The sequence below is a fragment of the Penicillium canariense genome (genome assembly GCF_028826845.1).
Source record: "Penicillium canariense strain IBT 26290 chromosome Unknown utg000004l_segment0_segment0, whole genome shotgun sequence".
Classification (NCBI taxonomy): domain Eukaryota; kingdom Fungi; phylum Ascomycota; class Eurotiomycetes; order Eurotiales; family Aspergillaceae; genus Penicillium; species Penicillium canariense.
In genome coordinates this window covers 4,536,443-4,563,084 of record NW_026622731.1, presented here as the reverse complement: position 1 = coordinate 4,563,084, position 26,642 = coordinate 4,536,443, and the positions used below count along the sequence as shown (strand labels likewise).

The 26,642-nt window shown below is 51.6% G+C and overlaps 9 protein-coding genes across 9 annotated transcripts; 4 read left to right on the top strand and 5 right to left on the bottom strand.

The window, feature by feature from the left end:
* Positions 1–314: 314 nt before the first annotated feature.
* N7482_007902 (PX and BAR domain-containing protein) lies at positions 315–2,535 on the top strand (the record flags this gene model as incomplete). Its single annotated transcript, XM_056690026.1, has 6 exons — positions 315–408; positions 458–723; positions 790–1,056; positions 1,114–2,181; positions 2,252–2,365; positions 2,440–2,535. The coding sequence occupies 6 exons, from the start codon at positions 315–317 to the stop codon at positions 2,533–2,535; spliced, it is 1,905 nt and encodes a 634-aa protein (XP_056542455.1).
* Positions 2,536–3,717: 1,182 nt separating this feature from the next.
* Positions 3,718–5,096, top strand: N7482_007901 (putative endo-arabinanase; the record flags this gene model as incomplete). The annotated part of the gene is made up of 3 exons (XM_056690025.1): positions 3,718–4,810; positions 4,881–4,909; positions 5,034–5,096. 3 exons carry the CDS (start codon positions 3,718–3,720, stop codon positions 5,094–5,096), a joined length of 1,185 nt encoding a protein of 394 aa, XP_056542454.1.
* A 1,762-nt stretch (positions 5,097–6,858) lies between these two features.
* On the top strand, positions 6,859–9,132 carry N7482_007900 (uncharacterized protein; the record flags this gene model as incomplete). Its single annotated transcript, XM_056690024.1, has 1 exon — positions 6,859–9,132. One exon carries the CDS (start codon positions 6,859–6,861, stop codon positions 9,130–9,132), a length of 2,274 nt encoding a protein of 757 aa, XP_056542453.1.
* Positions 9,133–11,171: 2,039 nt separating this feature from the next.
* Positions 11,172–12,113, bottom strand: N7482_007899 (uncharacterized protein; the record flags this gene model as incomplete). Its single annotated transcript, XM_056690023.1, has 1 exon — positions 11,172–12,113. The coding sequence occupies one exon, from the start codon at positions 12,111–12,113 to the stop codon at positions 11,172–11,174; it is 942 nt and encodes a 313-aa protein (XP_056542452.1).
* A 673-nt stretch (positions 12,114–12,786) lies between these two features.
* N7482_007898 (putative ubiquitin-specific protease UBP12) lies at positions 12,787–17,660 on the bottom strand (the record flags this gene model as incomplete). Its single annotated transcript, XM_056690022.1, has 5 exons — positions 12,787–13,442; positions 13,502–14,165; positions 14,219–15,540; positions 15,607–17,215; positions 17,649–17,660. 5 exons carry the CDS (start codon positions 17,658–17,660, stop codon positions 12,787–12,789), a joined length of 4,263 nt encoding a protein of 1,420 aa, XP_056542451.1.
* A 315-nt stretch (positions 17,661–17,975) lies between these two features.
* N7482_007897 (putative C6 finger domain protein) lies at positions 17,976–19,742 on the bottom strand (the record flags this gene model as incomplete). The annotated part of the gene is made up of 1 exon (XM_056690021.1): positions 17,976–19,742. One exon carries the CDS (start codon positions 19,740–19,742, stop codon positions 17,976–17,978), a length of 1,767 nt encoding a protein of 588 aa, XP_056542450.1.
* A 315-nt stretch (positions 19,743–20,057) lies between these two features.
* On the bottom strand, positions 20,058–20,492 carry N7482_007896 (uncharacterized protein; the record flags this gene model as incomplete). The annotated part of the gene is made up of 1 exon (XM_056690020.1): positions 20,058–20,492. One exon carries the CDS (start codon positions 20,490–20,492, stop codon positions 20,058–20,060), a length of 435 nt encoding a protein of 144 aa, XP_056542449.1.
* Positions 20,493–22,590: 2,098 nt separating this feature from the next.
* On the top strand, positions 22,591–24,240 carry N7482_007895 (autophagy-related protein 17; the record flags this gene model as incomplete). The annotated part of the gene is made up of 1 exon (XM_056690019.1): positions 22,591–24,240. The coding sequence occupies one exon, from the start codon at positions 22,591–22,593 to the stop codon at positions 24,238–24,240; it is 1,650 nt and encodes a 549-aa protein (XP_056542448.1).
* Positions 24,241–24,933: 693 nt separating this feature from the next.
* Positions 24,934–26,640, bottom strand: N7482_007894 (serine/threonine-protein kinase RIO1; the record flags this gene model as incomplete). Its single annotated transcript, XM_056690018.1, has 1 exon — positions 24,934–26,640. The coding sequence occupies one exon, from the start codon at positions 26,638–26,640 to the stop codon at positions 24,934–24,936; it is 1,707 nt and encodes a 568-aa protein (XP_056542447.1).
* Positions 26,641–26,642: the final 2 nt, after the last annotated feature.

Below are 26,642 nucleotides of genomic sequence, written 5' to 3'. Positions count from 1 at the left end.
TACCTACCACGTTATGAATCAAGCTAAGTGAAAATAAGCATGAAAGAAGAACACACAATAGATATACAGATACAAGAACCTGAGCCATCACAGAGCCTCTGGATCCACCACCTATCACTTGAATGAATTCTAGTTCTACGGAAACAGATGGAGATCGGCCTCTGCGCCTCCCGCCGCCCACTTCGCCAGTGGTCCTTCCCGCTCGCCGCAGTCGGTGACGTTGAGTCCCCCGCAGATCCCCAGGCACAGCTTTCCAACCTTCACCTCCGAAGGGCTCCATCGTCTCGCCTGACCCTTCCGTGATCCTCAGCAACATGTGGAATGACGAGGATAACAATCCATATGGGGCATTCGACCACCATGAGCCCCACATATCGGACTCGCTCCACTCCTCTGCCCTCACCCCTCGTAAGCTCCCCCCTCCCCATATCGTTACAATGTCGCTGACCCTCCGCAGCTGTGTACGAGCATGATTCAACACCGCCGTCCAGCCGTGACTCCAACCTCGATCCACCAGACTATATCTCACACCCAGAGGATCTGAGCGATCCGGAGGAGGACGATTATGGCGCCGCAAGCCAGCAGTACCCGCGGAAGAGTACCTACGATAGTCGCATCGAGCAGATCCTCTATGAGAACCCGGAAATGCCGATTCTAATCACGGATGCTGGGAAAAATCACGAGGGGGGTGGTAGCTTTATTGTCTACACCATCCGGACTGCGGTAAGCTGGTTGTTGCTATGCGGAACAAGTCCTGGCGAGAGCGAGACTGACACATGCGGAACATAGGACCTGGAGGTTCGTCGTCGATATTCGGAGTTTGCGTCGCTGCGCCAGACCCTGGTTAATCTTCATCCCACTCTCATTATTCCACCCATTCCCGAGAAGCATAGCATGGCCGACTACGCCGCGAAGCCCACCAAGGCCAAGGAAGATACGGCGATCATTGAATTGCGAAAGCGCATGCTGGCCGTGTTCTTGAATCGATGTCGCCGCATGAAAGAGGTTCGGGAGGATGGAGTGTGGTGGCGCTTCCTGGATCCGAACGTCAGCTGGGTAAGTTGGGCAGCTAGCTGCTTTGCGATAAGAGCGGAATGGCTAATTGATTTCTAGAGCGAGGTTTTGCACTCTCATCCGGCTTCCTCCGTCCCCAAGAATAATCTCAAGGCCCCTCCTCTCGACCCCGCGAACCCCACACAAGCTCATAGCTGGCTCCCTGTTCCCTCTTCGTCTGCAAAACTAAAGCATGGCGGCGGCGCGGCCTCCGCAACTGGAGGCTCACCCACATCCCCCGGTGACACGACTGACGGCCCTGGGCCGCCTGTGGCGGGCCCCGAGGTTTTTGGTCGTTTCCCACCAGAGTCGCGCAAGCTGAGCGAACAGGAGCTCGATCCGTACTTTGTGAACTTCGAGGCATCTACCCGGGAGTTGGAATTGCTGTTGCAGGGCAATATCGAGAGGGTAAACCGACGGACACTGTCGCACCTCTCCTCTCTATCTGCCGATCTGATGGAACTGGGAGCGCGCTACAATGGATTCTCCCTATCTGAGCAATCCCCAACCGTGGCTGCTGCAATCGAGCGCATTGGCCAGGCAGCCGATACGTCCTACATTGAGACCGAAGAGCTTTCCAATGCATTGAGTGCCAGCTTTGCGGAGCCGATGCGGGAGAGTGCTCAGTTCGCGAGTGTAGTTCGTAATGTACTACGGTATCGGGTCCTGAAGCGTGTGCAAGAAGACATGACCCGAGATGAGCTGGCTAAGAAGAAGACTCTACTGGACTCACTTGAGCGCAGTGAGCTCGAAGCCAAACGTATTGAGCAATATCTCAACCGCACGACCTCTCAGTCAGGTGGCCCCAGGTCACAGCGATCTCTCTCTACTTCCTCCGCCGTCAGCAGCGAAGGTGGCAGCATGACAGAGGCCTCGCCCGACTCCGAGTTCCCATCCACGCACGGCGAGTCGATCGGCAACTCATCCCCACCGTCTACAAGCCCCGCATACAAGAGACCCGAGCTCTCGCCATCGTCCTCTCCGGCACACCGCAAGACGTCGAGTGGGAACTTTGTGACGAACAAGATCTTCGGTCGCATTAGCCACGCTATTCACGGCTTTGCCGATGTCGATCCCGAACGCACTCGCCGCGACCAGATCGGTAAAACCAAAGAAAGTCTTATCCAGGTAGGTGAATGACGGACCGCGACTGGTGGAGCCGGCTGTGAAGAGTTTTCATGTTAATGAATTTATGCAGCTGGAGCAAGCACTTGAGGTATCGGAGAAGGATGTCAAGGACGCGAGTGCAGGCGTACTGCACGATCTGCAACGGTTCCAGAAGGACAAGGAAGCTGATCTCCGGCGCTACATGGTATGCATGGCGGCTACTATTCTCCATGTCCCCACGGAGACCACAAAACTAACCATGGCTCGGGTGCCTTCTAGGTCGCATACGCGCGCTGCCACTTGGATTGGGCGCGGAAGAATCTTGAGACCTGGACCGAAGCCAAAGACGAGGTGGACAAGATCGTTGCGCGGTAGACTGCCGGCTCTGGGGCAGTTTCTGGGGTATTCTGCGCCGTTCGGTTCCAGGAGTCTTCGGTGTTGGGTGGTGTTTGGTCTTATGGGGGCATTTCCATTCTCGTCTCTATTCCTTTGTTCTTTCTGGCAGGACGATATAGCTGAACATTCAAACCTTCGATACATGGCATGCGAGCATTCCCTCAGGGTCAATTTCCCTCGTAGTGTTGGGAGAAATAGTCTTCGTGGCTTGGGCCAAGGCCACCCCCTGGTGCGAAGTTTTTCGGTAACGTCTTGGCTCGGCCCAGACAACCACCGACCACGGCGGGAGCCGGTTCATGTCTCACCTGGCGTGGTTCCCTGCAACCTTAATTACCATATCGCAACCACCTGTCCAGCCGATTTTGAGCCGTTGTCTTGGACAGCATGGGAGGGCAAAGGGTACTCGCACCTCACACCTCCCTTCACGGTACCAAAGACAACCAAGGCCTTGTCTGCAGTAGTAGCCGGGTGCCTGGCCGAGGCAGAAGGAACCATGCGATGGAAATGGGGAAGGGAGGAACATTCCAGAGACGCCGGAGACGAGCAACAATGGTTCTGTGAGGAACTGGAAGATCTCGTTGGCTCGTGAGGCCTCCAGGGCGCGGTGGGATCGACAGGGACCGCGATCGGCGGGCCCTCAGTAAAGGGCTTTCGGACTCGCCCTTGCTTCGTGTCAACTGTTCATGTGGGCCGCGAGACCAGGGATCAATCCGAGAGTGGGCGGTCACGCCTATTGTTGCAAAATCGAGAAACTGATCAAGATCGGGATGTGTCGAACAGCAGGAAGACAAGCAACCTCCGGCGAATCATCGTGACACGGGACCGGGCAGATTCGGCCCCATCCCGGCAGACTCCAATACGCCGACAACTCAACACCACAACACCACTCCCCCCTGTGCAATTGAGCTTCAAAGTGATCTGTTCTGCATTCCGTGCCTTGCAGGCATGCCCCTCATTGGATTCCACACTGGGCGATAACCAGTGGACCGCGTTGCATCCCTCACGGCGAACCCCTCGGACAGGCCCTGTTCCGCATCGTTACTCCGTAGAATTCACCCCACTGACGGGTGGAACGCCGTGCGCTGTTACTGAGAACAATGCATGCCTTGATTTAGTACCGCCATGATGATCGTCAGGAGTGGCCACTTATCACAGTCGGTGATGCCGCCCTCTGGCACCGTCGATGAGGTTCTCCAGGGGTGGTCTTTGCGGTCTCTTTGGCATCCATCAATTCCTCAACGCTGGATGAAGATGCTTATTCTACTGGGACTGCTTTGCCTCTTCTCCGTTGCTTTCAGCCGGCGCTTGACCATGCGCGAAGGGGCGAGCTTCGAGAATGAGGACGCTGTCGTCCACTTTCCTCCCCCACGCCAAACCGGACAGCACACCCATGATCCGAGTATCCTCCGGGTTGGCGATAGCTACTACCTGTACCATGTTGGCGAACACATCTTCATTCACACTGCCCCCAGCATGGCCGGTCCCTGGAGACATGTCGGAAGCGTGCTAGATGCCAATAGCGTGATCCCGAAGGGTGATCGGGCTGTTCCGTGGGCTCCAACTGTCGTTGCTGTCGACGGTACATATTACTGCTACTACAGTGTGAGTAAGGCCGGGTGCCGGGACAGTGCGGTGGGTGTGGCAACCTCTAACTCGCCGGGCGCTGGCCATTGGCATGACCATGGCGTGGTCGTCCAGACAGGAACTGGCAACGGGTCTGATGTGTCGCCTTACACGGTATCCAACGCCATTGACCCTGCTACACTGGTCTTACCAGATGGAACGGCCTACTTGACATTTGGAAGCTATTGGACCGGTGTCTATCAAGTGCCTCTTGGAAAAGACCTCATTTCTCCCGTCAGCATGACCCATCCGGATGCTCGACACCTGGCCTACGAGCCCCATGCCATGAACGGTCCGAACCACAATGCCAACTCGATCTGCGGTGACCCAACCGGAGCTCATGCCATTGAAGGCGCCTTTACCTCATACCACAACGGATTCTACTATCTGTGGTTCAGCCATGGACGATGCTGCGACTTGGACCGAGGCAAACTGCCCGCTGCTGGTCAGGAGTACAGCATTCGCGTTGGACGATCCCACGATGCTCGTGGTCCGTATATCGATAAGGCCGGAAAGAATCTTGTGGATGGCGGCGGTACCGTGATCTATGGCTCGAACGGCGAGACCTATGCGCCTGGTGGGCAGGGCGTGATTCGGGTTGGCGAGACCGACGTTCTCTACTACCACTACCGTGAGCCTAACTGATCTAAATATACCCTCCCTGCATCATGAGCAACGCTTGCTAATGAATTTCAATACAGAGAACAAATCTGTGGGTGTGGCATTTGCAGTAAGTCCTCATCTACCACGGCACGCTTGTGGACCACGCAAGATAGCCGCCCGCCGATCCTCCTTCATTCCCCCTTCGGGCACGTCCTCATCTTGAAGACATTAGCTAACAATGGTTTTCCCAGGATGCCTTCCTTGGGTTCAATCCTTTGAAGTACGTCAACGGATGGCCCATCGCGCAGGCTTGAGCGATCTCGATCTCACCCCCGGTATTTGACGCAAGCACATAGACAGAGGTCTCGATTGCATCATCCTTTTTTCGACAATTATTCTGCCGACCTTCTGGAATGTCCATCAACCGCGAATGATATCAGCTCATCGGCGATATAATTCCGCCTGTGTTTCTTTCTCACCACCTTGCTCTCATTACATCAATTCGGACCCGTGATCGACTCTCATGCTTCAAGCCCAAGACTAGCACTCTGGTTGGACTGGACTACAAGACATTGACTTTTGCATTTGTGGCGTCTGATTTATTCGGGTGTATAATGTTTCCTCTTGTGGCCCATCTACTTTCATCTACAGGAGGCATTTTGAGGGGATTTCTTTTCGAATTTGTACATATTTTATTGCTGTCCATACATACAACTGGGGGCGTTGAGATACATAGGTCACTAGACGTTCCATATTTCCTCTGTCAGGTGGGGCTTTCCTATTCTAGATGCCGCCGTTTTAGTAGGGGTGCTCAGAGTTAGGCTCACTAAGTAAATTTTAGTCCGGGCTCAGACTCACTGAGCTGCTTAGCGTCAATTACGTTCACTGAGCACTCACTGATTTCTTAGAGATTGATTATAGGCATCTATTAAGCACTCAGTCCACGCTTAGTCTATACCTAAAAGGGGCACCTGGCCCTATAATGCTATTTATTTGTGAATTCTTTTTGATAGCCTAATTAGCTTTAGTTTCTTGAGGTGTTCTTTACTCCTTTTTCACCCCCTAATCCCGGCCCGCTCAAAAAACGCGATGGGGCGAGACAACGCTAGAATAGAGGGTACGGATTGTATCTATTATATAGTGACGAAAGAGAAATATCCTATTAACTTGTAAGTTAGTCCGTGTCCGTTCCGTATAATCTACTGTATTGTATAGGTGTAGTAAAAGGGGCACGGCCGACCGTGGCCCTTAACACGTGACTTTGGTTGGTTGGCTCTCGGTGGCCCAACGGTGCGTAGTAGCCAAATCCTATATAGCCGATCGGCAAGACTAGAGCCAACGGTCCGACTTTGGAGTGGCACTAGGTTTTGTACTTATGTGGGTGCACTTTTTCTCTCGAACGATACGACACTAAATTCCTAAATTTAAATATGTGTCAATCCGATAACGAAATTCGGCAATTCCTTGCAGCTATTTGGCGAAAATTTGCAGAACCCTAAAAAGGGGGGCTAAGAAATCCTGGAGAAAATTGGAAAGTGGATAAAAGGAGCCTCGTAAATGATTTCGTTCCTAATTTACAAATCCCCCTCTGTAACTCTTATACACGGATTTCGTTCTTCGGCCACCCCGGCTTCCTAGTTCTAGGTTTAGTGGAACATCTGCACACGGTTAAGTCTTTTTTGAGTTTTTCTATCACTAGTCTCTCGTATATAGGTCTGTTCTTGGCGAGGCTTGAACGCGGTTGACTCTGTCAACCGGTTTTAGGCATGGTGCCAATCCATCCATAGATCTTGGTGCTAATTACCGATGCTATCTACCCGATATTGCCTAGCCTGTCGGATCTAATGCCCTGACTTCATATTCACAGGCTGGTAGATGGCTGCAAGCTAACGCTTTTTCACCACTGTGCTCGGCCGGTGAGAATATTAAAGCGAGAGAGAGATTGCACCATGTGGATCCTCCCACCTGTACCTAGAAGAATGAATCAAGTCCTTTATAATGGAGTAGACCACCCTTTCAAGATTCAAACAGAAGCTGGAAGAATAGTTTTTCAATTGCATGAAATAAACTTCCCCAATGGCACGAATCTTTAGTGCCCTTGCCCTCGCAGCGGCCGTTGCGGGTCTTCCGCATCAAGAAGTTGACCAGCATAATGATGTCTGCAGAACGAATGATGTGCTCACCGACATCCTGAGGCTATACCCGGGAGGAGTCCCCTACTGCCGGGAGTTATTGGATAATCTATCCTCGACTGTCACTGTGACGACGACAGTTACGCCCAATGCCATTATTGCCCAGTCCACGGAGACTTTGACAACCACCATCAATGCGCACCCGACAACGGAGACTTCGACAAGATACGTCACCCACAGCATTACCGTTCCAGTCACCCAAACTATCACCGACCTGAGCTCTATCGCTGTGACCGAAACGGCGACTAGCCACATTACGGACCCTCGGACAACTATCACCACTGATGTCGAAACTACAACTATTACCGAGCCATTCGACATGACTGTGACCCAGACATATACAGACACCCTCACTGAGACCTCTACTCGCACGGATACCGAATGGACTGATGCAACTATCACCGCTGTTACTTCCTCGACCACCACGGCCACAGTCACAAATTCCGTGACTGATTATTCCACGGACATTGTCACACAATATGTAACCTTGTTTGTCACCGACTCGGAAACCGATAACCATTACAATTGGATCACCCAGACGGAGACCAACTATTACACCGAGACCACTACTCTTTCATTTACCGACACTGTCACTGAGACGGACACAAATACCATCTCCATCCCCTTTACGGCTGAGGTCGATCAAAGAGGAACACAGACAGACACCGTCACCACCATTGAAACCAGTTATGCCACCGATACGAACTCTGTCTTCGTTACGCAGACTGCTGAAGCTACGGAGACAATCAACACTGCAGTCACAAATGTTGCAACCGCGACGGCAACAGTTACAGTCGCTGCTAGGGCAGTGAGTCTGGAAGAGGAGGAAGAATGCGAAGAGCTAGACCCTGATGCTGGAATCACCCCTCACGTTCCTTTCTTCTTGGTCTTATTGAGGGGCTTCAGCGAGAGCCAATTGGAGGCGGCTTGCTTCTGTCTGCATATCAATGAGGATATTGCTTCGAAGGTGGTGACCAAAACGCTGGCCCCTTCCACTGTCACGCATACCAGCACATCTCACGCCACCGTCCATGCGACTCCGACGGTTCATGTGGTCAATGTTATTACTCGCCTGTCAACCATTCACCCCACGAGCTATGTCACTCAGCATCAGACAAACTCGACTACTATCAGCATCACCACTACAGATACTGTCTATCCCACTGTATATGTCACTACGGACGTCACTTCTACTGCGACTGCGACTGAGACAATGACCGTTACGGAAGTACAGTCTACCACCGTGACTGCTACCATCACTGCTGATGCTACCACGGACCTGACCTCTTGGACTACCCTCGAGCAGACAGACTATGCCACGGTGTCTGTCACTGACAATGTCACTGACGATGTGCTGCTTACATCAACGGCCGACATGACTCTCTATCCGACAACTGTTGTCACAACCGACATTACTCTCTCTCCGACTACCACTGTTACTACCGATGTCACTGCATTGGCTACAGCTTCTGAGACGAGCATTGTAACTGAGACCACAACCACAGATGTCACTGCATTGCAGTTTGTTCTTTCTACCTCTTCCATCACGGTGACTGTTACCGTACCCACTACTCTTCAGACGACCATTCAAACCACCGTGGATGCCACAGTCACAGCTCAAATCACCCAAACGACCGATGTAATTGTCACATCAACCGTTTCCACAACCACAACGCAGACCGTCACTGTCACTGCCGCCCCCACCTGTGGCCCCAGCGTCAATGTCTTGACGAACCCAAACTTCGCAAATACTGTAAACGGCTTGAGTTATCAACTTTATCCGTGGTCAACCGGGGGCAGCGGCGGCTATACACCCACTGGTGGACATGATGTAAACACGTATGGACTTGACCTGGAGACCTTTGGCTCCGGTTATATCACGTTGCATCAAAGTGTGACCCTGACTCCTGGAAAATCCTACACTCTCACATTTTGGTGGGTCCCGATTCTCCAGTCAGCCGGCTCATACCTGACATGTTCCCTCACTCAGGGGACGGGCAACCTGGAAATTAATCTCCAGTCTTACACTTATGCTTGGCAGACATCCATACACTCCTTCACTGCAAATACGGCAAGTGATACTTTCTCCTGCACGCTGGTCTCAACCTCAGAGACTCAGGTACTGGTTTCAGATTTCGTACTCTACACTCCGTGCTAGACTTGTTGAAGTGTACACTGCCAATCTACATTTCGACAGCTTTCTTTCATCTGTTATAAGTAGGTTTAAGCACCTGCATACTTCTTTGTCAAGTTTGTATTTCATTTGTCTGTTTCTCAGAATTAGATACTTTAATTCCCTAGATATTCCAGAATGTATTATTAAGATACTACATCATTGTTCTTTCTTCCCTAGAGGACAGAGCCCTCAAGTTTTTGTACACTACCTATATGCCACGTTCAATCCATTCAGACTACTATTTATGAATAAAGCGCATCTCCATCCATAGCGCTAGCTCAATTAATTGATGTGCCTGGAATGTATCCCGTGAGAGATATTTGACAGTGGCTATCAGCACACCTATCCTGCTGTCCCTTCATCTGACCTCCTGACATGACAACCAGACCACTCGACACGAACAAGAACAGAGAGCCCAACCGGTACAATTGTAGGCATATCCTGCACAACTCTCTGTATTCCCGCTAGCAAGCTATCCACAACGGTCTTAGGTGGTCCAAGCAGTTTCATATATACATGCACACCGCATATTCGACAGAAAGAATGACCATTAAACCTGCGCTGGAAGAGGTATTCTGACGTGTTTTCCAATACATGGATGGAAAACCTATCTCAGTGATGGTACATACAGATATTCGCATTCTATCCCGGTTAGGTTAGGCTTGGATAGCACACTGTATTGGGAATTGAGGAGGTGGATGCCTACTCTCTGGTAAATACTGCAGTGATCTTCCTTAACCTCCATCTCGGATAAGGGTTTGATCTTCACGGCTATGGTTATGGCCCCATAATAATAAATGCCGGTGTAGAGCTTTAGGTTGGCACCTGGTACTTTCGGCAGTTCACCGTGGAATGGAGTCGAGATAAAAAAAGACCGTCGTATGGGCAGTCTAGGCTATTTTTATATTAATCTTGAAGTGATATAAGAATGATTCAAAGGAACTGGGGATAATTTACGCCTCAACTTCGAAAGTAAAGGGATGCACACCAAATAATGTTCTTGCCTATCAAACATTTAGATTCAAAAATCGGAGATCTAACAGGTTAGGGTAAACGTCAACTACTCACACACATTGACAGCAATGCTTGATAGTCCCGTCCGTGTTATATGATTCTTCGCCATGATTCCTGTACCGCATACAGGCCTAAACTAACAGGGCCAAGTTTTCGGGTTACATCCCCAATCCCTCCTCTAATTACAGTGAAATAGTATCGGCAGAGTTTGGGCCTCCGTTGAAGGAATGAAGCCTTCGATTATCTTTTCGATGTGCCAGTTTCGTAGCCTCGGGCAACAATAAGCCAGCAAGAGGCCATATTCAACCAGGAGCGGTGGCGTGGTCATGGGCTTGTCAAGTACGATTTGAAGTGCCTTTACTCTAAGTGAGAGAGAGAGAGACATTATACCCTAATTTAACTCCTGGCTCGGAATATGGGCTGAATTGTTCACTCCATGATATTACGATCTAACAGATTAGTTGCAGCCATCACAGTAGGGTGTCGGACCGTCCACAAGTTCATATGGCTGCTAGTACACGACAGCGAGGACGGCTTCGGATAGTTTAACACTTTCTTGAAGTGTTTGAGTAACAATATTAGTGGGGGAAAGGTCTGTACAAAAGCCTCAAGTTGATATTTGAATACTAACTCATTATCATCAGAGTAGCATGCGCTCTTGATTTTTCAACGGTGTTTCACCTAAAAAGACTTAGTTTGAATGGTCGAGCCCTTCAATATTTTGCCAATTTTGGCATAATCGGTTCCAGGGAAATAACGTCGTCGACCGGAAGTACTTTAAGCTAGCAAAGCGATGTGTACAACTACACAGGCAGCATGGACTAAGATGTTAAGGGCGAGGGAGAAATAGAAAAGCTATTGTTTATTTGGGGCTATCTCCATAAAATTTCCTAGTAGTGCAATAATCATGAACGTCGTTGAAATACACTTTCTCCGCCGGTTGCGAGCCCATCCGCTATTGGCTCCACCCGCCAACGAAATGCCGGGTAGCCCTAACTGGAGATCGATCACTCGGCCAACTGCGTCTCATCCACCACTTCCCCGACCCACTCATCCATCCCATCAGGAATGGCCTCCTGCTCGCGGTGCATCACCGGCTCCTCATGCACTATGCGGTCGGACAGAGAGAGCTGAGCGTGGGTGGCCTGCGGCGGGGAGTCCGAGAGCGATCCTGTGTCCCAAATGGTAGGCGCGTTCCGGTCGGGAGGGGTTTTCATGACGAAGAAAGTATCCCCGTCTGGTCTTAGCACATCGTAGCCGTAGCCATATCCATACTCGCTGAGGATATTATTGAACGACATGGCCGGGTGGGACAGCAGAGCGTTGGCGGGCCCCACACCGGTCTCTGCGAATGTGAGGTCGGGCAGGTTCTCGCGGTGAAGGCTCTCCACATCCTCGTGGCTGTGGTGAGGGTAGTTTTCTGCAAGATGTGGCGGCGGCCGAGGGTGAAGAGTGGGATCATTACCATCTGTAACGGAGTGAGAGTGGGGCGAACCTGGGTTGTTTGCATCCGCATCCTCGCGGGCAAAACGGTCGGGGGTACGCGCACGCGCAGTCTGGTCAAAGGAAGCTGCAGCCTGAGTCGCTGCGGAAGGACCCTGTTGGCAAGCGAAGAGAGCTGTAAGGGCACTTCGATGCATGTTGGGGTTCCTGGTATAGTTCGAGGTGCTGAGGTCGCTCTCGCTGCAGACGTGCGCAAGCTCACTGCTGGTGACATTAGTGGACGGCAGGGTAGGAGCATTTGGAGCGTCAGGGCCGATCAAAGGACTGATTCCGAGCGTATTCAGATCAGTGGGAGCCATGGATTCGGTCGGACCATGCTCTCTGTGCTGAGAAACCTGCATGTCTGCGATGCTTTCAGCAGGTAGCTCATTGACACCATTGTTCCGCGTCGAACAGTGGGGAGTGGAGGGCCAGGTACGGTGACTGTACTTAACACGCGGAGCCATCTTGGTGAGAGTCTGAGAGAAGGGGGTGGATTAGAAGGAATCGGGGCCTGAGGCGCCCATATTCCGAGATGAGGCCTGCGATACTGCCTATTTAGGAAGGAGCGGGGTGTCACATGGCGCGGACTTGAACGAGTCGCTCCTTCCTTCTGGCAGTCAACCGCAGACGTTCAATCTAGTGAACGCAGCACAAAACTACGGGGACAACGAGGCTAAGAAGGAAGATCACATTGCATCTCCAGGCTGTGAAGGTCTAGCCACTCTATGTAATCCCGATTCCCTCCATATGCAATGCAGATACTCTGCCATAGCGAGTGAGTATGTGAAAAAAATCAAAAGGAATGCAGCCGTGCAAAGCCATGTAAACATACAGGTCATACTATCACACATGTCTAGCGGGAATCCTCAATGGCCACATAGAAGAGGAGAATAGAAAAAGAAATCATCTCATCATCGAGCGACCCACCCCCGACGGAATGAGATTTCATGATCATGCCCGTAGCGGTGATCATTAGAAACAGAGGCCACCGTTTTTTGTATTACCATGCAGAACGCCGTGCACCATGAACATTCAAAAGAAAACAAGGGTTATGCATGTATCCTCCACAACAGAACGAAGAGTGTGAAAATGCGGAAGATGCCACATCATCAACAGAGGCAGAAACATTCTCTCTCTTCAAATGTCGGAGTGCATTTTCTCGTCCCCATCTACACGCAGCTCCACAACTGGCAGCTCCTCATCCGACCCATCCTCCAGCAGCGGCGGGATATCCTCAAAGGAGTCCTCGTGCTCCGAGACAGGACGCGAGTGCTCGAGATGGTTGAGACGATCTTCAGCATCGGAGTTCTCATCCACGGCCACGTTGCTGTCATTATCCCCGAAAAGATCGGCGTCTCCATCGGGGGAAGCAGGACGGATGGTTGTCATCGCGCCGAAGCCACGAGAGTCGGAGGCGCGGTCAAATGACCACGAGGGTACCTGGAACATATCGTCGAGCGGGTTGTGAGAGTCCTCATTCTCGTCATCACTCGACTTCGTCTCCGGAGATGCGGCCCCCGAACCACCACCGCCCGCTCGGTGAGCTGCTACGGCTGCGGCTGAGACGCTCGACGACCCATTCCGGAATGATCCGCCGAGGCGCTTGCCTTCCCCCGACGGCGAGACCGAACGCGAGTTCTCGGCCGTGTCGGGCTCGCCGCTCTTGAATTTGTTCACGATGTTCTGCAGAGCAGGGCCGCCCAGAGGCTGGTCGGATCGGCGGCGATAGAAGAGCAGATAGGCCTGAGGAGATTGCATCCGGCTCAAATCTCTGAATGTAGAGGCCGACGAATCTTAAGTGAAGGGTTAGTGAATCGGACGAAAAGATGAAGAAAGGGAGTACAAAACATACCGTTGAAGCTGCACCAGTCGTCCGTGATGAAATTCTTGGCGTATGCGGTATAGTGACCGCCGGACATGCTTCCGGAGTGGTTGTCCACGCCGATCAGATCGTAAACCAGAGATGTGTCCGCTGCGGGACCCGAGACCCAACCGGACAGGTCGAGATTTTCCACCGGGAACTCTACCCTGGTGCTGAGCTTCGCGCGTGAGTATCGAGACTGCGTCGTAAAACGCTTCAGGTGGATGACTAGGATGTCGGGGGTCGACCACAGCTCAAACTTCTTGCGAGCCTGACGATGCTCTTTGCAGCGTGGGCAGTACCAGGCGTCGTCCTGAGACAGTGTTTCCTCGCGGCTGAACTCATCGAGACACTGGCCAAGAGTGACACCCTGGGCAGCCAACGCGGAGCGCTGGGCGCGGCGGTCGATAAGACCTTGATCGTGGATGAAAGGGATGTTGTTGTAAGTGGCAGAACCACGCAGGGTGTCCTTGCTGCCGATCTTTCCAAACAAAGCGTCCTTCGCATCGTCATTCCAGTCCAGAATGATTGCGTCCGATTGCTTAAGAAGCGGTTCCTGCGGGGTCACGCCGTTGGTTTCGCCGTCAGATTCATCTGAGGCGCTGGAGTCCCCGCTGCTTTCGTCACCAGACCCGCTTGAGGATTTCTTGACCGTCTACTCCGGGTTAGCAAGCTGTAATATGTAGTTTTTGACCGATTGAAGATTACCTTCTTTGGAGACGGGAGCCGGGTCAGAATGTCGTCGTACTGGCTGAACCCAGAAACCTGGCGACCTCGGGGAATTCTGTCAAAGCCCCGCATGACTTTAACATCGAACAGGTTGAGAAGACCAGGTGGGAAAGCACCAGCCAGGGGGTGCGCAGGAGTATCATCACTGGTGTCCATCTCTTTGGACGAAGATGCACTAGGGGTGTGCGAAACGTCGTGCATGGAGATATCAACGATACTGTCATCGCCTTCAACTGAGCCGGTCTTGATCCTGGAGTCTGCCGACTGGGCATCTTCCTCATTCATCACCACGGTATCAGAGTCCTCGGGAACTTGCTCCGTCTGGTCTGCTTCAGACTCGCTGTCATCCTTCGCTTCGGTCTCGTTCAGAATATCGCGCGTAGTCATGGTAGCAACATGGCGCAAGATCTTGCGATAGATGGTAGCCAAGTCTTTGGCTTCTTCCTTAGTGAAGGAGAGAATGAAAGGCTGGGCGAAAGTATCACGCTTGGTAACACCTTTGTAGTTCTTAGTCGCCATTTCGTACCTATGGAAAATGGGCACAAGGATGCGATCGTTGGCTGGGGCATCCAGCTGCATAAAGGTCACTTCGTCCTTATCCTTGAGGTTCAGGTCGGCGAAAGGAACCTTGTCGTGCTCATAGACTTCCCAAAAAGTCCCGTAGGCGATTTCACCCCCAATAAGCTGATCCGGGCTGATCTTCAACTTTGTAGCCACCGACTCCTTCCAAGCCCCAACGGTGTCCGACTTGTCGACTTCAACAATAAATTTCTGCGGGGGCTGGTCTAGCCCTTGGTAAATGATCTCCTTATAAGAAAACTTTTGCTGCGGAATGGGCAAGGTCAAGCTACTGAATGGGTCGAAGATAATGCTGACTTTGTCACAAGTCGGGCAGACCAGGGTTGACTTGTACATGCCTGCAAACAGATCTGTAATAACAGAATCGTTACGCGCCTTGTAGATGTCCCAGGATTGCACAGCGAAGTCCTCCAAAGCCTTGCGGTCATGGACCATCTCATCGGTCGAGTCTGGCTTCTCGATGTACGGCTTCTTCAGAATACGGTTCAGGTCTTCTGAAAGACCATCAAGGAGGAACATCAAAAACTCCTGACTGTCCTGCTGATCCCAGCCGGCCATGGTTGGGTTGTTCCGACCAATCTGGTTCCGAAACTTGTGAGGATTGAAAGATGATGGTGGTGGGTCGCGATAGATCCCCCCAATCAGGCCAGCGTATGCCTTGGCGAGTTGGCCCTTATACCCAAGAGGGTTGGAAGGGTTCAGGTCTTTCTTGTGCTTGTTGGCTACGGAATGCAATTAGTATCACATTAACCAGTGTAGAATTTAGGGTAATCAGTCGCAAGGCATACCGAGGAAGTAGTAGGTCAATTCTTCAACGGCCCGAACACACTGGGTGGCCGCATTCTGGTAGCAAGTGTTACCAAGGTTCGAAAGACCGGTGAGACCCATTCGATGACCGTGGGGCTTCTTGCCGAACAGGGGCTGCTCCTGGTCTGGAGTTGAGCGCCCACTATTCGACTGGCCTTTGGTGGAAATAGCTGTGATCTCATTCTTGGGTTTGCTGATGGGGATGCCGAGGCGCTTGAGCGTCTGGGTCGAAACCTCAGACACCCATTCTCCACCTTTGGCTCCACCCGTCTGCTCCTCGAGCACGAAAACATCAGATCCCGTCAAGCCCGCCGTGGTCAGCGACATTCGACCGTTATAGTTTTCATTATTAGTCTGGTCCTTGAAGCCTTCAAGTAGCTCTCGCTGAGTCCCCTCGTTCAAAGAAATGAATGTGTTGAGATCCACGAGCAAATTCCTGCTCGAGGCGGAGATAAGAGCGGAGGGAGGTGCAGGCGAAGCGGCGCGAGAAACGGCGGGAGTTGTCGACGTCGACGGGTTGAGACTGGGGAGCTGACCAACGATCTTCCACACACGAACCTTGGTGGACATTTCAATGCCCGTGAGCTCCTTGGCTTTCTTCAACCAGGGCTGTAAGCCGCTCTGGCGGCCAGCAAGGATCTTCGCAGGTGGGAGGGTCTTCTCCTTCAGCAACTGAGGCGTGGTCCCCGCCGCGGGGTTTGACAGCTTGAAGATCGTGAAGATTGGCGGGTTAAGTTCGTACATAATGTTTTCATTGCCATAGGAGTTCGCGTTGTGTGCAAAGCGAACAATGACAGGCGACTGGCTGGCAAGGCCATACCGATCCATGATCAAATCCCAAGCCTTTTGAGGGACGATCTCGTAATCCTCGCCGAGCTGCACATTCGGGCGCAACGGCACATAAGGATCACCGTTCTCATACTTGAAGTTGCTGTTCACAGGATCGGTGTCAAGCACGATGTCACTGTTGTCCACGGGGCCCAACTCGGTCTCCATCGATTCTTTGTCGGCTTTGTCGACGTAAGTTGTGCTGCGAGCATACAATGTCTTCACCCATCTCAGCGAGATTACATAGCCCTTTTGTCCGTCCTTCAAAGGCTGGTTCGAGAGAGCAAAAACCTGGCCAATTTGATCGTCGATCGAGTCGGTCGCCTGACCATGGTTGACCGCTGTGCTCACACCTCCCTCGGCGTCGGAGTCTGCAATCTCAGAGGCAGGGCGCTTCACGCCCGGGGAGGGCGAACGGCCGCCATTCATCGGCGGGGTGCCGTCTTGACGATCGGTGGGCATCTCGGAGTGTTCGCTGGAGAGGGTCAGTCCGGCGGTCGCGGTCGCGGGGGTGGGCGAGCGGACACCGGGCTGTGATCGGGTCCCTGGGACGAGGGACTGGAGGTGAGCGGGTACGTAGCGAGGAGGCGATGGGGAGGAGCTCTTGCGCCGCGAGTTGGAAGCGGATGAGGAGCTTCGCGGTGGCAACGGAGGCACCTGCGGCGGTTCGGAGCGGCCGTGACGTCGTGTCTCTCCTGGGCTGCTGCGAGCTGGCTCGGGGGACACTTTGCGACGCTTTGTGGGAGACGTCGTGACGGTGAGCTGCACACGTCGCGTGGCAGCTCGGGGGATTCACGGGGCAAAGGAAAGGATGAAAGGTTTGGCGAGTATTTCCCCGCAGCCTTCTTGGAAGAGAAGAAGTCGGGGCAAGGAATGTTGGCAGCAAATTAAATTGTGCTGGCAGAAAATCGGAGCCGATCAGTTTTTTTTTTCCGCTCCGGGAACAAACCCTATCGATGACACGCCGTTGACCAGAGAAACCTCGAAATCACAGCCAGCTGTGAGAAAGGGAGGAGCTGGTCTCAAGTATAAATGAATGGATAGCGTGAGGACTTAAAAGGATAAAGAAACGGGCCGAGTTGGAAAGAAAGGGAACATATACCTCAGCAGCAGCCAGCACTGCGGCCGACCGGCCTCTTTGTAGAGGGCGGGTAGCCGTGGAGCAGGCTCAGTCGCCGGGAGGCAGCTTACCTACTATTGACAACATCGATACTTAAGATAGATATTCACGGTTCGGTTCTTTAAAATTAGGTAGTCAACTTTCTAGCCAATAGACAGCTGCCTGTGATTGCTCGTTCAGTTCAAGCATCACCAATTTAGCGTATGCTCCGTGGGTAAAAAGCACTTTCGGTATTGTTCCTCCGCGCCATGTTAATAGAAAGTACATGGGAAACTAAAGCAAATCCGACAGATCGAAACTCCACGGGACCAGGCAAACTAGGTGAAGTCAACGATCAAAGTCATAATGAAAGGACGAACAAGACCTGGACCCATTGATCCAGAGAACAAGCCTTGCATCGAACTAAGTTGGTCGATAGATCTGTTGCCGCAGGTAGTTCCCCTCTGAGCCCTTCAGGATGTAGTTCACATCGGCTCGGAACTCAGTGCCATTCTCGGGGTCTCCTTTGCCCCATTCGACAGCCTGGTCAAGGTCTCCATGGAATAGCTTCACATAGTGAGCACAGTAGTCGCAAAGGACTATACCGCATCCAATGCCAGCCGGATTCACAGACTGGCCGACTTTATGGCAGCCCACTTGGGTTGCCTGGTCAGTCTCGCAGGACCAAAATGCAGGCTCCCTGCAAAGACTGCACCATGGGTGATCAGCTTGTGGGAGTGGCTGGCCATAGCACGGAGATGTCGGCTCCTGCAGAGCCGCACAAGCCCAGGCCAAGCTCTCAAATGCTGCAGTGACATTGAATTGGCCCTGGGGGTTCACGAGGTTTGGAATAGGAGCAATGTCATCATGAGGACATTGCATGATCTGCAGTCTTTCGGAGACACAGTGTCCACACATGCGACTGGGCTCTTTTCCTTCTCCCTGGTGCCCATCCACGACCTCGATCAGGCGACCACCACCAAAGTCCAGGACCTCTGTATTTCGGTTTCCGAGTCCTACAATCCCGTATGCAAAGTTATTGCACCAGTGGCAACACAAGGACCCATCATCTGGGGCCTTGTCGATGAGGTTCAGAGGGTGCGGAAAGTCTGTCCAGATTCGATACGATGTACCATAAGGGTTCCCAGATAGAAAGCCAAAGGTCAAAACAGTCGATGGAGGTACAGCTAATTCAGGAAATGTGTCGAGATCGTGCTTTTCTTGCGCTTGTGCGGATTGGATGCCTTGCATGGTGGAAGAACTGGCCTCCGCCAGTGGAGCCGGGGTGATTCCCTCCAGCTCAGAACCCTCGAACTTGTTGCTTGCATTCGGTTGCGAGACCTTACATTCTTCCTTCGCAATTATGGAGTCCTGATCATTAGGCATCTCAGTGTCCATGGCCTGAGAGCGTCCACCAAATGGCAAATACTTGGCCGGACCCGCGATACATTGAAAACCATGTTGTTGACATTCCTGACATGGCTGATTGTGGTCGTAGTCACCTGAAAGAAACGAGCATCGTGGGCGACGTCGCCTTTTGCACTCCTCACATTGCCGTTTCCACGTGGGTGCTGGGTCAGGAACGCAGTCACACCTGTCGGCCCTGCAGTTGTCGCAGGGGTAGTCAAGCGGATCCGCGATCAGCGAGCATTCCAGATGCAGCTCTTGGCAAGCCTCACATCCGTTTGAAATAAGCGAATGGCCCTTCTCTTGCGGATTCGGTTCCTTGATTTGGTCAATCCCCACCTTGCGGGGAGAATCCATGGTCTCCTTGCGTGCTCGTAGAAAGTAGGCTTGCTTGGGATCCCTCTCGGTCTGAGGCTGCCAGAAAATTTCCCACTTTGACAGGCTTCTGTCTTCAGGAGTGGCCGGGGCCCATGCATGCGTCACATTGTCTTCAGTATTTGACTCCGGTTGACTTGCCGGCCGGGGCGAATGACTCCTGGCCCGTTTGGTTGGTCGAGGGCGTGATCGATCTCCTCGGTCAGACTGCATTCGGCGCTTTGAACGTGGCGTTTGATCAGGGCTGTAATCATCATCGGGATCGTTGTCGATCCAAGAGGACCCCACTGTTTTTGTATTCTTGGTCCGGCTCCTCAGGTGGTAGCAACCCTCAAATTCAAGCCCTTCTCGGCTATGATTTGGAAAGAGCTGTCGGGCCGTCGCGAGTCTCTTGAGTGTGTATGCCATGTTGACTGGGGTGGTTGGTTGTGGTAAGGAGGGAGGGTGTCGTGGGTTGTCGAGGTTGTGAAAGAAAGATGACAGCGGTCCTTGGGTTGATCGAAAATGTTTGTGTATTTTCAATATCTAAGAAATAGAGACATGAGGAAGAGACGACATCGATAATTGATAGCCGTTCCTAGTCGACTCATTTTCCACCACATCCACACTTCAAAGTGAGATATAACTCAGACCATCAGTAAAATCGCCCGTAGAAAGACAAATAGAGAGGGAAATGGAAAGACAGGTTGAGTCTCATATTTAGTCCACTTCGACAGCTCTGGTTTATGCGGTGAACGACATCGCGACGGTGGCCATCGAGGTCGTCGTCAGAATTGGCGCAGTCTCAGTGAAGACAATAGGGTAGTTGACGGCCAACATCCGTGTCTTCTTCTCTCGCACCTTCATCTTATTCTTTTCCTCGTACTCGTCCTGCATTTCCTGCCATTCCTTGGCGCCGCTTATTCTGTCATGCATTTCTCCGTCTAGTGCCTTTTCAGTTCTGGCATGTCGTCCATAGGAGTATCCTACGGAGACACAGGTAGTGATGAACATGATGAAACCGCCGACAGCAAACAGGGCGAGGATATATCGCCAGGTTTTCTTCGTTTCCTTGGTGCGGGTTGACCACCACTGGTTGGGCTTGGCCCGCGCTGCGTTCCAGCATTTACAGACCCGGGATTTCTTCACCAGCGACTTGGTGTTGTTGAAAAGATTCATACCAGGCACCGGTGTAGTGGTTGTGTTGGTTCCTGGAAATGTTACTTCAGTTTATTGTCCTTGTGCTTCTCAACGTCTAGGTAGCCATGGTGGAGCGTACCAGATTCAGTTTGGTAGGCCTCGCCGTGGTAGATCTCCCCTAAATGAGCGGGGGAAGGGATGGATAGATTATAGTGAGGAGGTGCCATCGTGAGCCGATATTCAATATCTTAATATAGGAAATGACTTCGAACAGATGTTTGAAAAGGCCTTTGAGAAGCTTGGGCTGATATGCGAGAGAGGCGTGTGAAGAACGAAGTATGGGAACATGGGGTGTGATGGATACTTGCTAAACCCATATAGTCCATGAGAAGCCCATATGAGTCTAGCTGGGTTAAAGCCGTTCAAAACGGGTTTAGTCAATCCATGTCGGCTCGCTTTAGGGTGAACCATTGGGTGCTTAGCTTATCTCAAAGTGCAACCAACTAGCTAGCCATGGAGTTTTTTTGAGTTATGACGGCTGATCGATTGGGGGTACACTATGCAGCTCCTGATCTTTTTAGATCAATAGATCTAGACTGTATTTTTTGAGCGTTCGAAATACAATATGGTAGGTATTCTGGAAGTCGAAAACAAGCTGAAGAAGACCGTGAAAGATGTTAGTAGCATAGGCAACAGGACCAATCTTAGGGGCTTGAGAATACACTAAGCTATTGTTATCAGCTTGGACCTGAACTAACAGTGGTTGTGCTTAGGACGCATATTGTACACATCGTAGTGTCTGATGACTAGATCCTTACTCTGTAGGAGACCAACCGAGTCATGTATGCTACACCCACCGAAATGGTGGTACTCTGAATCTAGTGTACCCGAAGTTTGATACCTGCCTTGCAAGTAAAAACACTGAAGTCTGAGCTTTTACAACCCATTTAACCTGGTATGACGGCTCATACGTAATATTCCATGTATTCGTCATTTTTGCCAAGTCTCGCAATCCTGGCGTCAGTAGGTAGTCTTTGAGGTCAATATATAAATCCAGGTACATGAAGGCACAGTCCAACAACGTCATCGACACGGATCCTCGTTACAAACCCAAAGATCATTATAATCTTCTGAATCAGCCACATAGGTCAACCGTTCGAAAATTATCACGGTTATTGTCTGCGGTAGTACTCTACCTGGATAAATGCATACTGAAGATACTTCGTGATTTCACACCATGTCAAGGGCGGTAGTCCTGAGCCTAAGATGGTAAATGTAGTGTCGCTCTCTTAACAAAGAATATAAGCGCCACACAGTGGAGTATGAAGCATGAACTTATTTAATCCATTGAGTTGCATGAATAATGTGTGACTAAGGTATCAAGCGCACGAATATTCAACCGTACGACACCGCGAGGACTGAAGCCCGATCCGGGATCCACGTGGATGGCGGTGAGCGATTCATCTGCCGATGCCTAGCCTGGCCGATTTCGTCCTCCTTCCACGTGATAGCGCTGTCTCCCCGGCGCATCACCTCACCTGGGCTGCAATCACCTGTCCCTGCTCCCTTTTCCGTCCCTAGAGAGGTGTGAGCTGGTCTCCACGGTCGAACTACAGCTTAAGATTGCTTATTCGATCGACCTTCGAGGCGTTCTTGGCCTCTATAGCTCACATTATCCCCGGTGATGCTGGTGAGTCAAGCGCGGAAGCAAAGTATTGGCGCTCGACAGCTAGCAGCTCAATAGAGCTTGGTTCTCCTTGCATATACACTAGCGATCCGATCCCGTGCCGAAGGTCAGTTATTGTTTTGTCTTTATGCCACCAGGGTTAATTATGTGTCCATGGAAGAAAACATAAACACCTGGGCTTCGTTTGGAGCTTCAGGAAGCTTGTTCCCCAGTGTCTATGTCGATCTGCCGTGCTTTACATTCTTGCCCACCTTGCCTTCAGGTTCTGAATGATTACTAAATTCTCATCTATCAGCTTTCAGGGTCGCGACCGATTCACCATTAGACTCGTCTCTGTTTACCTTGTAGTGCAACGTGCCCTACCTAGCAGCAACCCTAACCTCGTCGTCTTACGCCCCCTTTCTCTTCTACCACTAGCTCGTTTCCTCCAAGAGCTGCCATTTCCCCACCATGGCGTCCCCTCAATCTTCATTAGACCCCGCAAATCAACGTGGCGGCCCAGAGTTCTCGGAAAGTAAGGCTATGCCTCAACTGGATACACTCATCTCGCAGCTCGTCGCAGCCAAACGCTCCCTCTCCTCGATCAACCATGTCTGGCGCGCCAACGAAATCGTCACTGCGGCACGTTCGGCCCTCGAAGAAAGCGTGATTATGTCATCGAGGACAGGCTTCCTACGTCGTGGACTTGATAATCAACTGCGACTGCTTTACGATGTTCGGTCGGAGGTGGAGCATATCTCGTTTCGTGGCCGAGAGGGCTTCTCAGATGCTTTGAGAAGCCTTGATGTCGCAGATGCTCGTCTCCGAGGTACATTGGATCTCTTGCGAAATACCATCGTCCATGCTTCATTTCGGCCCAGGGATGAAGAACCCAAGTCTCTACACGACTTCGTCGACGAGCGAGGCGTCGAAGAGCTACATGCAGCCATGAAAAGCTCCATTGACAGGACAAATGCTGCACTGGCAGAACTTGATACATCTAACCGCGAGTTTGATGACGAGCTTCATTCGATCAAACAAGCACTTCGCCATTATCGATCGGCTACTAAGCTAGCCTCTTCACGAGCCTCTACAGCTTCATCTTCATCCTCGACATCAGACTCAGATCTGCTCGCCTTATCGACGATGCCCAAAATGCTCCAGTCATTGGAGGGTCATGCACAGGAAATGGCTGGTCTTCTTGAATCCCTCGTTCGCCACTTTGATCTTTGTGTTACTGCCGTGAAGCACACGGAAGGTGGGGGTGCGGCCGCTCGATCTATTACCGGAGATATGCCAGCGGAAGTCCAGACGAGTAATGATGCGATGCCACACATTGGCGAGGAAATCCATGCAAATTTGAATGCTCCTCTAGACCCGCTAAGTAATTCAGAGTACCTGGAGATGGTGAATGTGCTCCTGAAAGATGCCCTCGAAGCAGAGGACGTTGTGATGGAAATTCAAGATCGCATTAACGAAATGGAATCGATCCATGAGCAAGTGAACGCACAGCGAGATGTGCTCTTAGCGATCTCGAATGCCACGCTCGAGGTCCATCGGCACCTGTCAACCCTGGCGTCGACCCGCCTACCGCAGTACATCTCTCAGGCACACAACTTCACCGGGGTCTGGAACGAAGAAAATGACCGTATAAATACCGGTCTAATTGAACTATCTGACCTACATTCTCTCTACGATGGGTTCCTGAATGCTTACGACAGCCTGATTCTTGAGGTCAATCGCCGGAGCCAGATTCGCTCTCGTGTGGAAAAGGTCCTTCGAGATACAAGGAACAAACTAAACCATCTGTATGATGAAGACGTTACTGCACGTGAAGCATTTCGCGTTGAACAGGGTGATTTCCTCCCGTCAGATATCTGGCCAGGCATTGGCCGAGCTCCCATGCAAGTCCAGTTTCTGCGTCTTGCGGGTGGTCAGCTAGAAGGTGTTCTTCAGGAATCACAAGGCCCCGAACTGCCGATTGAAGCCCAAGCAGCCGCAAGCACGAAGCCCAATGCTATCGATGATACCGCAGAGGGTGAAGCGATTCCAAGCCTGCCAAAGGATGTCATTGACCAGGCATATACGCGACTCAAAGCGCGAACACGGGCCTTTGCTTAACGCCCCAGATACCGAAATCTACTAAATCGTATCTATATATTCAATTCTTTGCTGATATTTCTACCGTATAGTTTGTTCGCTTCTTTGCTAGAAGGCGAGGTGTCCTGTCTCAAGTTGATGCTGCATTGGACCATGTCACAACAACCTTATTTTGTTCCTGGTTACAAACCAATTTGCCTATATTCCATGTCTTTCACGATTGCTTGGTGTCCGACGTTGCCTTCTGTACTTACATTGATGACCCGAGTGATGAAAGCCCAATTGGTCCGACCTCCCGTTCAAAATCTCCCTCTGAAGTTGACCAGGACTCGTCTCTTGACCGATGCATACTCCTGCACTTTTGTGGAGGATGTAAGCACTGTCTCTAGACATCATTGGCACCAGTGGGTTGTGAGCATGGATAGGCATGACTTACAAAGAGAGCTCTGATGGGTTAATGCAATTGATATTTGTCTTATGGCAATCTACTTCCTTATTTTTCAGAAACATCATGTATGCAAAGTAGATTTTGTGTTGCAGTGGAATCCTATTTTATACCCAGGTATCTATGTCCAAATGCTCCCGCCCAATATATGCATTTATCATCAAATCATGGAAGAAACATTCATCGGTGAAGAGGTGAAGGGAAGAGATCGTAAGAGCCCATGATCATGCATGCAAAAGAAATTGAAAGCCCCGAGGACCAGCCCTAGTCTACTTCTTCTTTCGGGAAGATGAGACTAGACGCTTCTTGAGGTGCTTTGGCATCTTGTTGGCGCGTTGCTCGCGCTTCTCTTCCTTGACCTTGGCCTTGTGCTCGCGCTTCTCGTCCTTGTCCTCGAAGCGTTTGCCACGGGGAGCCTTCTTCGCGAAGGGATCATGCTCAGCACCCTCCTCGTCGTCACCCGATTCAGAGCCTGATACAGACACACCGCCACTGGTATCGGACTCTTCATCAGCATCGGCATTGGCAGGCTTGGCTTTGCCAGTTGCCAGTAGATCTCCGTAGACCAGGTCGGCACCCGAGCCATCCCGAATCTTTTCGGCATCACGTTCCATATCATACACTTGCTCGAGGGTCTGAGGGATATACTGCTGTCGGAAAACAGCGGTATCGAGCTCCTCAGCCTCCTGGTCACCGCCCTCTACACGAGCAGCGAAAAGCTTCTCAATTGCTTCAAACATCTCCTCATTGCCTTGCGTCATGTCTTTCGGACCCTCTGGAGATAGAAGGAACTGGAAAACCGTACGCTCAGGTAGGGTATCAACGCCCTTACGACGGAAGTAGTCGCTCACGTTCTTGATATCCATACGAAGGAACTCCAAGCTTCGAGGGTGGTCATGCTCAACACTCTGACTGACATCAATGATGTACAGGCGTTGCTTGTGATAAAGAATGTTGTACTCGCTCAGATCAGCGTGCACGAGGCGACAGGTCTGATACATCACGCGCATGCAGCCTAGCAACTCCATGTACAGAGCGCGCCAGCGGGTCTCGGGCTCGGGAATATCAAACTCAACATCCTTCAGTCGGGGAGCGGCCAATCCCTTCGAGCTGCCGATGAAGCCCATGACAAGCACGTGTAGACGGAGGTAGATGGGCTCAGGACAAGGAATGCCGGCGGCATATATTCTCCGCAGGTTGCGCATTTCCTTCTCAGCCCAAAGCTTTACCATTGCCCGGTTGTTGCTCTTGTTGTATCCTTGACGGAATCGGAATTCACCAGTCACGTACTTGTCACGATCCTTGAAGACCAGAATACTGGTCTTATAAACTTTGATCGCACGGTGCTGCGGGGCAGCCTCATGGTCTTCATCTGGGAACGACATGGCATGGTAGACGTTTGCCTCCTTACCAGTCGACAAACAACCGTGAATTTCCGACACGAGTCCTCGATTAATCATCTGCAACAGGATCATGCGAGTACGGGGGTCCAGCACCTGTTCTGAAGTAGCGCGGTCCGCCCGATCTGCACCACGTCCACCACCGCCAGACAAACCAGATTGTTGGTCATCCAGCTTGATCTTCGCGGCATGTCGCGTAAGAGACTTGACCTGGTCATCGACGGAGGCATACGTGTTGACTGTCGGCTTCTGAGTGTTGGTCTTGGGGTAGGACCACCTGGGGTTATTGGGATCGGCGGCGAGATCGTTCAATTTTCGCTGGCGGTTGTAGGCCTTTGTAAGATCTGCGGGATCGGATGACTGGAAATCCTCCTGGTCCAATTGCTCCTCTTGGAAAATATCGTCGTAGTATTCATCCTCCTCTTCGCCCTCTTCCTGGTCGGTGGGTTCCTGCCCCGCCACGGCTGGAATTGCACCCTCAGGGTTCACATATCCCTGGTTTGGCACATAGGTATGGGACGGCTGAAGGCCATCAGCTGGGCAAGTTGCCCCAGCAGGCGTTTGAGAAGCGCTCATCT